General features: G+C 37.1%; 1 protein-coding gene across 2 annotated transcripts in view; it reads left to right on the top strand.

Moving 5' to 3' along the window:
- LOC137982355 (fibroblast growth factor receptor 2-like) overlaps window positions 1–14816 on the top strand; it is a 64776-nt gene that overhangs the window by 6066 nt on the left and 43894 nt on the right. For both annotated transcript variants that reach the window (XM_068829454.1, XM_068829455.1), the window contains 3 exons: window positions 1391–1804; window positions 4050–4292; window positions 13712–13954. In XM_068829454.1, coding sequence (XP_068685555.1) covers window positions 1391–1804; window positions 4050–4292; window positions 13712–13954 — 900 coding nt within the window. The remainder of the gene's footprint in view (window positions 1–1390; window positions 1805–4049; window positions 4293–13711; window positions 13955–14816) is intronic.

Raw genomic sequence — 14816 nt, 5'->3', positions numbered from 1 at the left:
GTAATGTTCACTCCTAGCCACACTCTTTTTGTATTCTACACGTGCACACGTCTATAGGAAAGAATGGAAAGGTACGTCGTGACAAGGATACTACACCGCGCAGGTTGTGGAAATGTCAGTCACAACAACAGTCCTTGTCAGGACTGCACTCATTCAGAGGTTTAAATTATTCCTGGATTTAAACCATTTTCAATTCCATTCTTGAAATCCATGACTTCTCTCTATAATGATAATTTCACCAATTAGGAAATTTGGCAAATTGCATTTAGACCGCCACCCCAGAACAACTAAAGACAAATTCGGCTAAGGGTAAGCAGTCGTAAGTGGGCTATGTTTTGCAACTTAAGAAATAGGCATCAGCGCAAGAAAATTTGCTTTGCGCCGCAATGTTATGAACAGAACTGAATCATATATCATTTTAAAGTTAAAAGATTAAATTTTCTGGATTTTTAGCTTATTCAGTGAATTTTTGTTTGAAATCGAGTTTTCAAAAGAGTGCAGGTTTTGCTGCAAAAGTTGTAGCCCCTTCTGGTTTTAACTTATTGATCTGAAAAATTCAGAGTTTATATGAAGAACATACAGATCTTTCACTTTCTCCTCTAAAATAAAGTTAGACGGATTCTTTCGTCAGAAATTCGTCCGAAATGCTTAGCTCAACTTAATAAAAGTTTGATTTCTCTTAAACTATTCAAGTTATCGAAAATCACTCACACGGTTTTTTAGAAAAGATATCTGGTCAAGAACTTAAATACAATTAAAGGCATGCTTGTTTGCATTAACCCGAAGGGGCTACAACTTTTGTAGCAAAACCTGCACTTTTTTGGTCGTGACCTGAAAACTCGAACCCAATCAAAAATTTCACGGAACTCGATGATAAGCTAAACATCCAGAAAATATGATCTTTTAACTTTGAAATGATATAAAATTCAGCTCTGTTAATAAAATTACGGCGGGTAGTGATTTTTTTTTTGCGCTGATTCCTATTCGCTTTATAGCTATACCTTAAGGTAATTTAAGGAATAAGCGTGCTTTTACCACACGACGTCTCAATACCATCCGCACTCGCAGTAGTTTTATCCATCACTATGTCAATAAGGCAATGATGTAAATATTTCCTTTTTAATAAATTCAGATTTTTTAAGCTCTCCTGATTTTATTGTAAATCATACGCAATTCATGCAGCTTATGGCTGCCATGTTTTTGATCAATAAACTATTTATCTATCTATCTATCTATCTATCTATCTAAGGCCATTTTAAATATCTTCATACTTCTCAGTTTATTTTGCTTTTGAAATTATTAACTTAACCAAAAACACATAACGTGAGGCTGTCAGTGCTTGTTTCAACAACTTCATTCTTTTTTTTAACCATGATTACATTTATTCTAGAGAAAAAGTTTCTCAAAAACTGTCATGAGTACACCATTCACAACTTTGATACCTTGACAAGGCAACAAGACCCTGACTGGAGTCAAAGCCAAGCTGATTGTTCAAAAAATGGGGGCCATCTCGTGTGCATAGAGCATAAAGACGAACTAGACTTCCTGGTACATAAACTTAAAGAACTGGAATTGGCCGGTACATCCGAATATTTCATTGGCTTACAAAACCAGAATAGTGAGTGGACTTGGATATGCAACACAAATATAAGTGTTACTCCAAGGAAGCCTCCCTGGTCTACAGGTCAACCAAGTGGTAATGGTAATTGTGCCAAAATGTACTTTCATACGAAAAGAGGCCCAGTTTATGATGACATACCCTGTGAACATTACAAGAAGTCATATATTTGCGAAAGGCGCATTGGTAAGTCTAAATTTCCATAATTGAAGCAGTATTAATTTGGGGGATTATCTCAGAGTACGTTTTCTTCTCCAAAGCTGCAGCTTTGCATCTGTTCAAGGAATCTTGAGAGATTAATAGTTATACGCTAATGCTGCATTTGAATTTCAGGAGACAACTGCCAACTGTGAAAAACATCTCGAAAGTATTTAACACGTTTTCACGAAATTTCGCAATTGACTAAGCGCCTCTTCATTAGTGTTTTTGGTTTCTAGATGTTAAGGTTGACTGACTAGTGTAATTTATTCGTTTTCATTTCATTTAATTATAAGGCCGGTTTTCATAGCCTTTTGGAGTTTTGTTCGTTTCAAAGCAGTTCAAAGTTGTACGCCAAACAAGGGTAGTTTGGTTCCATTGATAGTCAGTTCGACATTTGTTAGTTGCTAAGTTAAGGTTCTTCTTCGACGCTTCCAGTGCAGTCTTCGTTGTAACCTTGATGCACCTTTCACTAAGTCCCAGCTCCGAAACAAATGTGAGTGTTGTTTTCTATCGCTTTTCCGCTTCACATTGGTTTGCTTAGTAAAGTTCTTTGTTTGTTTGAATTGTATTTTAGTTTTAACTGCTTTTTAGTCTACCATCACGTCTACTTTAATGAAATGTGTTAATATGTTAATTATAATATTAACATTTCACTGTCGTATCCCCAATGATAACTTCAGTTAGTGGTTGCACCTTGTCACGCACAGAATGAAGAGCGATGTGGTAGGTGTATTCTTCATCGGTGGACTCATCGCCATCACTTTCATTCACTGTATTAACTTTCTTGGAAGTTGATCTGCTTCCACATACCCTTGTAAAATGCCCTTTCTTCTGACAGTGCTTGCAGGTTTCATTCAGTGTTGGGCAAGATCACCCTTGGTGAGGGTAATTTTCTCCACTCCTGGCAGTCACTTTCCTTCTTTGACTGTTTGAACGTCTCACCTTCTTCGATGTCTGTGGCTTGCTTTTTGGACATTTCTAGACCCTGGCCATAGTCGAGTAGAGCTTTGAGATTCATGTCATCTCAAAGAGCTCTGCAACGTAATGATGAGGATAAACAGGACACGACTATCTGTGACTTAATTTCTTCATCTTCATTAGTAAACCCGCATGTTCAAGGCGTCTGAGCCTTGTGCAGTAAGAGTCAAGTGACTCGCTGGAATTCTGAGTAGCATTTAGCTGGAAGGAGGCATTCAGAGCCGCTACAGCTCTCTCATACACTTTCTCTTCCCCCTGATCTGGAAGTGTTTCGAATATGTCGCTGACTTCCTCGCCAGTGGAATATAAGAGCAGCTCTCGCTTGCATATCAGATCTTTCAGCCATTTCTGCCAACGTGGGCCGACTGAAGTGTTGTCTTCGTGTATGGAGAACAAAGGAAATGGAGGGAGGATGTTCGCCATGTCGCTTCTTTCCAATGTGGTGGATCCAAAGTATTCATAAAATGAGCTGTAGTTGTAGGTGCATTCACTTGAGTTATCCTTGTCGCCAGTTATAGAGGTCATGATTATTAAGACTTGCTTTTCATTCTCCAACACAGTACTCCTTTCTCTACACTCTCCCAGTTCCTTCTCCTGCGCATGCCCGTCACGCAATACAACGACATTACAGTTGTGTCAATCACTAACATACACACATTGTTTTAAAGTATATATGATTACGTGTACATCTGGTATTATTATATGAATAATATAGATGCACTTAAATTACAGAAAAAATAAGGAGTAAAATATAATTGCACTGTTCAAAAATTACAATTCAGTTTTTTAATTATTTTGTGTAAGTACATTGTAGGAGAAGCTATTTGTGTTGTTTTTTAAAGGAATTATAAGGTAATTTTTTTAGGCTGATAGAAACTGACTCCCAGATTTTTGATGCTGAAAACTGAAATGTTGATTGACAATATCTAGTTGTTGTACAATGTAGTTTAAGTTATACTGTAGAAGATTTGACTCGATGCATACCTGGTGTTATGACAATGGATTTCAGATGCTGGTGTAAGAGCATCTGAGAAAATAGCTGGAATATCTCTAAAAGAAAAAGAGATACTTCAAAACCAAAGAGGCCATTGTTTCATTTATCTCTAAATGTCATTGCAGAAACTGACAAACTACATTTTTTTATTTACAAGTTTTGATTTGAATGAATGAGCATTGCAACAGTTGTTGCTTTACTGGCTTGGTTTTTTTTGCTTGAATCTCATTTTAAGGCTCTGATGATTTTATTTTGTAGATCCTCCAAGCAATATCAGAGCCTCGAGCGACCTAAACATAACAGCACCTGCTAACTTGACTTTGAACTGTTCAGCTAATGGTAAACCAGAACCAACAATTACCTGGACAAGACTCTCTGATAATACTGAAGTCACCATGCCTTTGAGCATCACTGGTAGACAGGATGCAGGAGACTACAGGTGCACTGCTGATAATGGTGTTGGAAGTTCTCTGACCAAAGATGTCTCTATTATTGTTCTGTGTGAGTGACAGAGTTTTTTGAGCTTTGCATTGTACAGTGCATTTCAAGCAACTTCAAAAGTTCAAAGTCTTTTCATCGACTTACAAATGACTGTATGATGCACCACAAACATTCACTTATGTCTAGGATTGACCCTAATTACTGCTGCACACATAATTTTGACATCCAACACCCTTTGTGTCTATTATTAAAAGTTGCTACGTATTTCCAATAATAAGGTGGCGGTAAATTAGGTTTGTGTTATTTTTAGCTTAGGGTGAATGCAGCTGTTTATCTTGACTTGAGGAGCAGTATTTGGGGGACACTTTTTTATGTTAATTGAAATCAGCATGCATTATAATAATTATTGTTATATATCTGGAGTTTGAATGCAGCTGTTTATCTTGACTTGAGGAGCAGTATTTGGGGGACACTTTTTTATGTTAATTGAAATCAGCATGCATTATAATAATCATTGGGGTCAATCCAAAGATTTAGTACTACACCTTATTCATAATCTCATGGTTAAACTGCATTGGCCCTGAAAAGCCCCTGTGGGGAGTGGTCAAGTGTGTATTGTGTTTGTGGGATCCAGTGCAAGAACGAAACGGTAAACGCAACATTAGAATGGTAAATGCAACATTGAAGGGAGGGAGGAAGAGGGCTGCATTATTAATACCTTGGATGTGAGTTACATGCTATTTATGACCAAGGTTGTAGCTTTTGGTCAGCATGTGCCTTTATCTTCTTTTTCTCCTCTGCATCTCTCACTGCCAGGTTCTTCTGTGTCTCAACAATGGTTTGTTGGAGGACTGGTGGCGTCACTTCTGGCAGAGTGGTCTTTAGCTCCCTCTGGTTAAGTGCTTCGCATAGTGAGATGCCATTAGTTGTGTGAGGTGTGGCCCGACACTGCCATAGAAATTTGTTGAGCTCTTGTTTCCAGTTCTTGTGCTCGATGGTCGCGGTTCTCACACATTTTTCTAGTGTCATCATGAAACGTTCTGCATCGCCGTTTGCCCTTGGCCAAAGAGGCGTGATCTTGCAGTCTTGCTTCCATCTGTCGATGCGTGCTGATTTTGGCTTGTGACTGTTGAAGATCCCCAGAAGTGGCTTGTGATCTGTGGCGATGGAGAACTCTCTGAACTGGTGACCAATAAAGCTTTAAAACAAAGGAAAACCATCCAAGGGTCTTTTCGCAGTTTATTTCTACCTTCAAGGCCATGTGTGTAATTGCTGTCATGGGCTGTCATGCAATGAACGCAGAGTGGATGTTTTCCGCCCACCAAACTCTTCACCCTGATCCTCTTTTGTCTTTTTCTTGTCATTTAAAGGGGCTAGGTCACGCTATTTTAGGTAATTTTATTTAATTTTGTTATTAATGAGCTCTAAACGTCAAATTGGCAGAGCAAGAGTCTTTCCTTTGCAAAATCACGGCCACATAACAACTGAGAATGATTTTCCAGCTTTGTAAATGAAATTTTGATATAGACTAATATAAATTTGAAAAAAAGTGGGCCGACATTTTTCAAATTTACCCAAATTCAATCCATTTCAATTCTCTCTAGTTTTGTCCATCCATGTCCCTTCTTGGCTTCCCTGTGTTTTGTTAGAGTTCTTCTATAGTTTTGAACAGTTATTTTGATATTTTAGTTAATTCTATGACCATTCGATCAGTGCTGAAATTGCCTAAATTTGCGTGACCTAGCCCCTTTAAGTAGGCCATTGTTGCTCCTTGTTGGTCATTGTAGAGCTCTCATTGTAGCTCACTGTAGGTCATTGTAGATCATTGTAGACTATGGTAGGTCTTTCCTTGTTTTAGTAACTGACGTCATCATTTTTCTCAAAACCAGCTTATTGACTTTTTTCAGAAAAAGGTATGCGAATGCCGCAGTTTAATCTGGGGCCTGCTTAGTTCCAAAATTCATGTACATGTAGATCTTACTGGTAAGGTAAATGTACATAATTATGCCCTGATTTGCATCAGGCCAGGAATGAAGCAGGGCTGTGTTGTGTCAGCTTTTCTGTTCCTACATGTACTAGCCAGTACTTCTGGCAGAGTGGTATTGAGCTTCCTCTGGTTAAGTGCTTCGCATAGTGAGATGCCAGTAGTCGAGTGAGGTGTGGCCCGACACTGCCGTAGAAATGTGTTGAGCTCTTGTTTTCAGTTCTTGTGCTCGATGGTCACGGTTCTCACACATTTTTCTAGTGTCATCATAAAACGTTCTGCTGTGCCGTTTGCCCTTGGCCAAAGAGGCGTGATCTTGCGGTCTTGCTTCCATCTGTCGATGCGTTCTGATTTTGGCTTGTGACTGTTGAAGATCCCCAGAAGTGGCTTGTGATCTGTGCCGATGGTGAACTCTCTGAACTGGTGATCAATTAAGCTTTAAAACAAAGGAAAACCATCCAAGGGTCTTTTTGCACTTTATTTCTACCTTCAAGGCCATGTGTGTAATTGCTGTCATGGGCTGTCATGCAATGAACTCAAAATGTTGGGTGACAACGCAGAGTGGATGTTTTCCACTCACCAAACTCTTCACCCTGATCCTGTTTTGGAAGTAGGCCATTGTTGCCCCCTTGTAGGTCATTGTTCTCAATAAAGCCTGAAACCTGTAACACCTGCCACAGGTGTCACTGGTAAGTGTTACTGCTCTGAAAGCACCTCGATCAGTACATGTACATGTAAATCAGTAAGTCTTGAAATCAATATTGCAAATGAAAGAATGACTTTTGTAGCAAAAAAAGAATTAATGTTTAAAAGTATTTAATGTTAGTTGCTTGTGCACAGAATGACTGAACAATCACTGTATTTGAAGGGCCTTGGTCGCAATAAAAAACAGGGCTGCCATATTGAATTTGAAACAGTTTTGGCCCAGGCCACTCATGGATTTTGTTCCAAGTGCGGCCATGAACGCTGCGAAGCGAAAGGCTGACCAACCAGGGATCCTTTGCTTTTTCTCAAAAAGTAAAGCATTGTGCAGGTTAATATACATGTATCAGTTAATGGTACTGAATGATTTTCTGGTTTGGAAATGGGTGATTTCAATTTCCAGTTCTCAGACCCACTCCCTGGTGAAAATCTTTGAAGGATCTTTAAGGATCTGCAAGGATCTTCACGAGGATCTTTGTGAGGATCTTTGCCAAGATCTTTAAAGATCCTGGACAAGATCTTTATGGATCCTCAAGGATCTTTAAGGATCTTAAAACTTCTTGCCAGGATCCTCAAGGATCTTGCCAAGGATCTTGATGGATCTTGAAGGATCTTCAAAGATCTTCAAGGATCTTGCCAAGATCTTCAAAGGATCTTGACAAGATCTTTGCAAGATCCTCTAAGATCTCAATAAGATCCTTAAGGATCTTTAAGGATCTTCAAAGTTCTTGTAAAGATCCTTTAAGAGCTTTGAAAGATTTTCTTTTATTGTCAAGATCTTTAAAGACTTTTGTAAGATTTTGCAAGATCTTCAAAGATCTCTGCAGGAACTTAAAAGATCCTCAAAGATCTTGCCAAGATCTTCAAAGTTCTTGTTCAGATCTTTAAAGACCTTTGCAAGATCTTTGCAAGATCTTCAAAGACCTCTGCAGGAACTTTAAAGATCCTCAAAGATCTTGACAAGATCTTCATAGTTCTTGTTCAGATCTTTCAAGATCTTTGCAAGATCTTCAAAGATCTCTGCAGGAACTTTAAAGATCCTCAAAGATCTTGACAAGATCGTCATAGTTCTTGTTCAGATCTTTCAAGATCTTTGCAAAATCTTCAAAGATCTTTGCAGGAACTTTAAAGATCCTCAAAGATCTTGACAAGATCTTCATAGTTCTTGTTCAGATCTTTAAAGATCTTTGCAAGAATTTTAAAGGTCAAGGATCTTTGATGATCTTGATAATTAAATGAATTTTGCAAGTTCTGCAGGGACAATTTGGAAAGGATCTTGCTAAGATCTTGAAATACCCTCAAAATATTTGTCAAATTTAACCCTTACCAAAATGAACTATACTATAAGTAGAATTATTTTGTACTCAAAGTATACTGAAGCAATATACATGTACATAAAGTATACTTTAAGTCTACTTAAAGTATGCTTTAAACTGCTACTAAAAGTAGACTTTTACTGTACTTGTTTCCACCTGATTTTGGAACATCAAAAGTATACTCAAAGTATACTGTGCAGTATACTTAAAGTATACTTACATGACACAACTACCACTACACTACAATGCGAGTGCAGCATACTTTAAGTATACTAAGCAGTTATTTTCCTACCCTCACAGTAGCACAAATAAGGCCCAGAGTATTACATATATAATTATAATGCAAATTCAAAGACAGTCTCATTTATTTGTTTCAGTAGTTTTTATTATTATCTGCATCACAAATTCTTTAAACGTCACTTATTTATATACTTCCAGGCCATTTAAATGACTTTTTTAACAAAGTTCTCGACAACAAAAACCATGTATTAAAAAGATAGCTGTCTTAGATTATTATATTTAAACTACTAGGAGTTCCTGGGAATTTCTTGGAATACTGTATCTTCATTGGAATGAGTGAGAAAAACTTAGAGTTTAGACCAAAATTTTGGGCAACAGGTGGAACACTTTTGAACGAGGTCAGAAAAATAAAAAAAGAATAGCTTGAAGTAACTGAGAAATAGAAGTACATGTACTAGTGCACATGTGGAACACAAGAAACAATTAAGGTTATAATATCCTGCTCCTGTATAATAATATTAATATACAATTACATGTATATTCCCGCAAATCAGAAATGTGCTGGAAACTACAAAAAATCCATAATTGCAGTCGAGCTATCAACAGTTACTACCATAGCTCACAGACAAAAAATAGAAAACAGATTTCAAAGCAGTTACATTTTTTTATTGCATGCATCCAAACATTATTTTAAGGACGGTGCCTACTATCGTTATTGCGCATACGTTCTGCGCATCTCGAGATACTCGCATTTCCTATGGGTAGTGCTTATTAATAGAGAGATATTTTTGCGCGATTCAAAACCATGCGGAGAAAGCAGAATTTAGCAAGTGCTCTTGGTATCCAAAAAGAAAATTGGGGGTAACCATGCATTTTTCAGAGATAATGCAGCTTTAATTTGGAAAAGAACGCCATACATTGCTTTGTATTTTAAAACTTTTTACAAATATTGGTGATTAATTATCTTCAAAAAATGCGTGGTTACCCCCAATTTTCTTTTCGGATTTCAATAACACTTGTTATGATCTGCTTTTCCTGCATATTCAGTAAACCGCGCAAAAATACCTGCGAATTAGTAGGCACCGTCCTTAATTCATGTCAAAATCTTTGGATTGGGTTCTTGTTTTACATTTAAATATAAAAAAGCTCTTAAACATTTCAGATAAACCACAGAACTATAACAAGTCTGCAAAGAGAGATCCACAAATTCATCAAACCATATTTGGTAGAGGAGACAGAATTGGCTGCTAAGCAGTTTTGTGTGCTGTAAAGGACCTTTCCCTTTTGTGCAGAATTTTTTCTTTATACTCTTTCATGGCAACTAAAAAATACAGTAGATATACTTCAATGATGAATGTAGTGATTCCTCAAAATAACTGATCATTTCTATTACAATTAAAGTGTGCGAAAGTAAGACTCATAAATTTGGGTCTCTGTACTTACAAACGTCAATAATAGCTTTCTTAGGCATTTTCTGCATTGATTACAATACTTTAAATAAAAGTGACAGCATTTAGCATTTTTACGAGAAGGAATCATTTGTCAATCGTCTACATGTAACTTGCCGCATGAGCACTTTTTTCCAAATCATTTGCTTCACCATTTGATCTAAAACTTCATTATTCTTGTTAAAGGTTTACCTATTTTTTTACAGGGTTGTAGCATTTAAGGCAAGTTAAGAATCCTAGTTGCTTGACAAATTGACTTGAAGGTGTGAAAATGTGAATTCTACATGCATGTAAATCGTTCCTCATTTTGAAGACAATAAGGCATCAAATCAAATGTTATTCGTTTAAAATTAACGCTTACCTTTTTACTTCAGTTGCTGTAAGCATTTCCTTGCCTGGATCGGCATTTTAAAGAAAAAATCGTCACGATACAATGCAAACGTTTGAATAAAACCGCCAAAAATCGGTAAGAGCTTGGACTGGTTATACATAACGTATCTACGCACAACGCACTAGTTACCGCTTACTGCTGACCAAAACGAAAATGGCTCACTAGTTTCCAGTCCGGTCTCTCATGTGTTATTCAAGATGGCGGGAGATGGCAGAGGATGACAATCTTTCTACAGATTCATTTTAAATGAGCAAGATTTGAAAGATACTGGAGTTCATTGAAGGATTGAGTGCTCACTTGGAGTGTGTAGTTTTTAAGAGTAATGCTTCGACATTTTCCTTTTGGAATAAGGCCGATTATGAGCGCATGAAACAAGGTAATCTGATGATATTTCTCACAATCAGAATAAAAGCTTTCTTTTTCATTTCTCCGTGTACAGAGTGATTTGATGTTTCAAAGTTTGGAGCCTTTAAAGAACATTGCTTTAGCTAAGTTCATGTATTATGAACAGTGAATTAACTCGAAAGATATCACATTGACATGCTTTGAATGAGACCAAACCTTGTTATACATGCATTGAGAATTACGCTCCTTTTTTCAAGGCACCAAATGAAATCAAATCCTAAAAGGGCACTTAAACTTTGATTGTTGTCTCACTGGCACATTCAGTGCTATTGCACAAAATTGCTAGTAGTTTTGTCTCTTGATATTATTTATGGTGGCCATGATCTCCTGCATGATATATTAAGGAAACTATCGAGCGAATCTGAATTAACCCTGTCTTTGCATTGCAATGAATGAGACAGCAAGTCACAGCTGTTGCAGATTTGAAATAAAGTAATAAACTGTAAAAATAATTATAAAGTGGTTCTCAGTTGTTCTTACTGTATCAGCTGACAAACTGAATAATGTGCACTACTTTGAACAAGGTATTAGCCATACCTGTTGGAAAGTCTGACCTTTTTCTGCAAGATCCTCATTAAGGATCTTAAGAATCCTAGGAAAAATCCTGTTTACCCTTACCAAGGATCTTTGCAAGATCTTGATAAAATCCTTGAAGATCCTCAAGGATTCTAGCAAAGATCCTTCAAGAAATTCGTTTAAGATCTTTGAAAGATCCTCATTGAATCCTCAAGGATCCTGAAGGATCTTAGCAAAGATCTGTGCAAGATTTTTGAAAACATTCCTTAAAGATCTTTGCAAGATCTTGATAAAATCCTTGAAGATCCTTTAGGATCTTAGCAAAGATCTTTCCAAGATCCTTGAAAAGATTCCTCAAAGATCTTTGAAAGATCTTGACTGAATCCTCAAGGATCTTTAAGGATCCTAGCAAATATCTTGTTGGGATCTTACCAAGGATCTTTGCAAGATCTTGATAAAATCCTTGAAGATCCTGAAGGATCTTAGCAAAGATCTTTGCAAGAGCCTTGAAAAGATTCCTTAAAGATCTTTAAAAGGTCCTCAATGAATCCTTAAGGATCTTTAAGGATCCTAGCAAAGATCCTGTTAGGATCTTAACAAGGATCTTTGCAAGATCTTGATCAAATCCTTGAAGATCCTGAAGGATCTTAGCAAAGATCTTTACAAGATACTTGAAAAGATTCCTCAAAGATCTTTAAAAGATCCTCATTGAATCCTCAAGGATCTTTAAAGATCCTGGCAAAGATCCTGTAAGGATCTTACTAAGGATCTTTGCAAGATCTTGATAAAATCCTTAAAGATCCTGAAGGATCTTTGCAAAGATCTTTGCAAGATCCTTGAAAAGATTCATTAAAGATCTTTGAAAGATCTTTACTGAATCCTCAAGGATCTTGAAGGATCCTAGCAAAGATCCTTGAAAGATCTTTTCTATTAAAGATCTTTGAATTCCTTTTAAAGATCTTTAAAGATCTTTAAAGGATCCTTGAAAGATCCTTATCTTTAAGGATCTTTGACAGGTCCTTAAAGATCTTAAAAGATCCTCAAAGATCCTGTAAGTGAACAGATTTAAGATGCACAAAAGATTGTTTGAAAGAAATAAGACAATAGCACCCCAGAATGAAGGAAAAGGTATTTCCAAGCCTCGTGGTAAAAGAAAAAAAAAGGCCGAAAGGAGCATGCCCCCAGGCCCCCCAGTAGCTTGGACCCAAAGGTCCCAAAAAGGCCATGTGCATGTACACCTGCACATCAGTGTTATGGTTGAAAACAACACTGCAGCAGGTGTTCAAAATTCTATTGAGAACCGTGTTAGTCTTATCGGATAAGGACAATTAACTGTAGGCCCTGTCTCACAACCCTTCATTGTTCATGACCCTGTGGGACATAAAAGAACCCACACACTACATGTACATGTATTCACAAAGAACAGGGCATGAAGTACCCGGTGTTGTGATCAGTCCTCTGTGGTTTATTGTGGTTGGTAAGGTACTGAACTGTAAATGCTCAATTATACTAGCTACACCAAGCTGGGTAAACAAAGATAATTATGATGATGATGATTGTATTGCAAGGAACATTTTATATAAATAGACTGATTTCTTGTGGTATTTAAAAAACCAATAGATTCTATTGAACTGCCCATGAAATTAAAAATTAATAACCAAAGCTTATTTGAAAGACTTTTTGAAGAATAGAAACCTGGTGTTTTTATATTTGAAATAATTATCCCTTATCGTTCCAGAGATATTAAAGTGTTTGGGTAAAAACTGATGACGTCATCATTGGTTCCAAAGGAAAAGAAATCACAAAGTATAGAATATCCTTTAATTTTGTGGGGCTCATCAAACTTGGCACTGGTAATGTATGTCAGTTTTAAAATGACACCCATTGTACAGTTGCCATTGCAACGATTGCTTCCAGATCAAGTTTGTGCTGAACTGGCGCTCCCAATTTCTGTCTTTAACCAAACATCATTCACTGTCATTGCATTGATTAGGAGACCTACAGCAACGTGAGCTCCATGTGTGTTTTGAGCAGGCCTGTCTGTCTTACCTGATTTCAGAGGAAGTTGAGATGTTTCTTTTGCTACAAGAAGGGACTGGAGCTAAAAGTGTTGCTACGGTTATGTCATACTCTACACCGTTTTCCACCTTTCTTAACTTTTTTATTCAGTTGCCAAGTTTGAATAATATCACTGTTATCTTTCCAGAGATTATTCTTGATTTTGTGATCCATCTTCCTTGGAACCACTGATGATGTCATCACTTTAGTAATTTGCATAGCACAAAAGCTTTAATATATCTGAAAGAAAAAGAGATACATCAAAACCGAAGAGGCCATTCTTTCATTTATCTCTAAATGTCATCGCATTTATTATCAGGTTTGATTTGAATGAATGAGCATTGCAACAATTGTTGCTTTACTGCCTTGGTTTTTTTGTTTGAATCTCATTTTAAGGCTCTAATGATTTTATTTTGTAGATCCTCCAAGCAATATCAGAGCCTCGAGCAACCTAAACATAACAGCACCTGCTAACTTGACTTTGAACTGTTCAGCTAATGGTAAACCAGAACCAACAATTAACTGGACAAGACTCTCTGATAATACTGAAGTCACCATGCCTTTGAGCATCACTGGTAGACAGGATGCAGGAGACTACAGGTGCACTGCTGATAATGGTGTTGGAAGTTCTCTGAGCAAAGATGTCTCTATTATTGTTCTGTGTGAGTGACAGAGTTTTTTGAGCTTTGCATTGTACAGTGCATTTCAAGCAACTTCAAAAGTTCAAAGTCTTTTCATCGACTTACAAATGACTGTATGATGCACCACAAACATTCACTTATGTCTAGGATTGACCCTAATTACTGCTGCACACATAATTTTGACATCCAACACCCTTTGTGTCTATTATTAAAAGTTGCTACGTATTTCCAATAATAAGGTGGCGGTAAATTAGGTTTGTGTTATTTTTAGCTTAGGGTGAATGCAGCTGTTTATCTTGACTTGAGGAGCAGTATTTGGGGGACACTTTTTGATGTTAATTGAAATCAGCATGCATTATAATAATTATTGTTATATATCTGGAGTTTGAATGCAGCTGTTTATCTTGACTTGAGGAGCAGTATTTGGGGGACACTTGTTGATGTTAATTGAAATCAGCATGCATTATAATAATTATTGTTATATATCTGGAGTTTGAATGCAGCTGTTTATCTTGACTTGAGGAGCAGTATTTGGGGGACACTTTTTTATGTTAATTGAAATCAGCATGCATTATAATAATCATTGGGGTCAATCCAAAGATTTAGTACTACACCTTATTCATAATCTCATGGTTAAACTGCATTGGCCCTGAAAAGCCCCTGTGGGGAGTGGTCAAGTGTGTATTGTGTTTGTGGGATCCAGTGCAAGAACGAAACGGTAAACGCAACATTAGAATGGTAAATGCAACATTGAAGGGAGGGAGGAAGAGGGCTGCATTATTAATACCTTGGATGTGAGTTACATGCTATTTATGACCAAGGTTGTAGCTTTTGGTCAGCATGTGCCTTTATCTTCTTTTTCTCCTCTGCATCTCTCACTGCC

Source organism: Montipora foliosa, chromosome 13 (assembly GCF_036669935.1).
Source record: "Montipora foliosa isolate CH-2021 chromosome 13, ASM3666993v2, whole genome shotgun sequence".
NCBI classification, from domain to species: Eukaryota; Metazoa; Cnidaria; class Anthozoa; order Scleractinia; family Acroporidae; genus Montipora; species Montipora foliosa.
The sequence above is the reverse complement of the archived record's forward strand: the minus strand, read 5'-3'. Positions and strand labels throughout refer to the sequence as shown.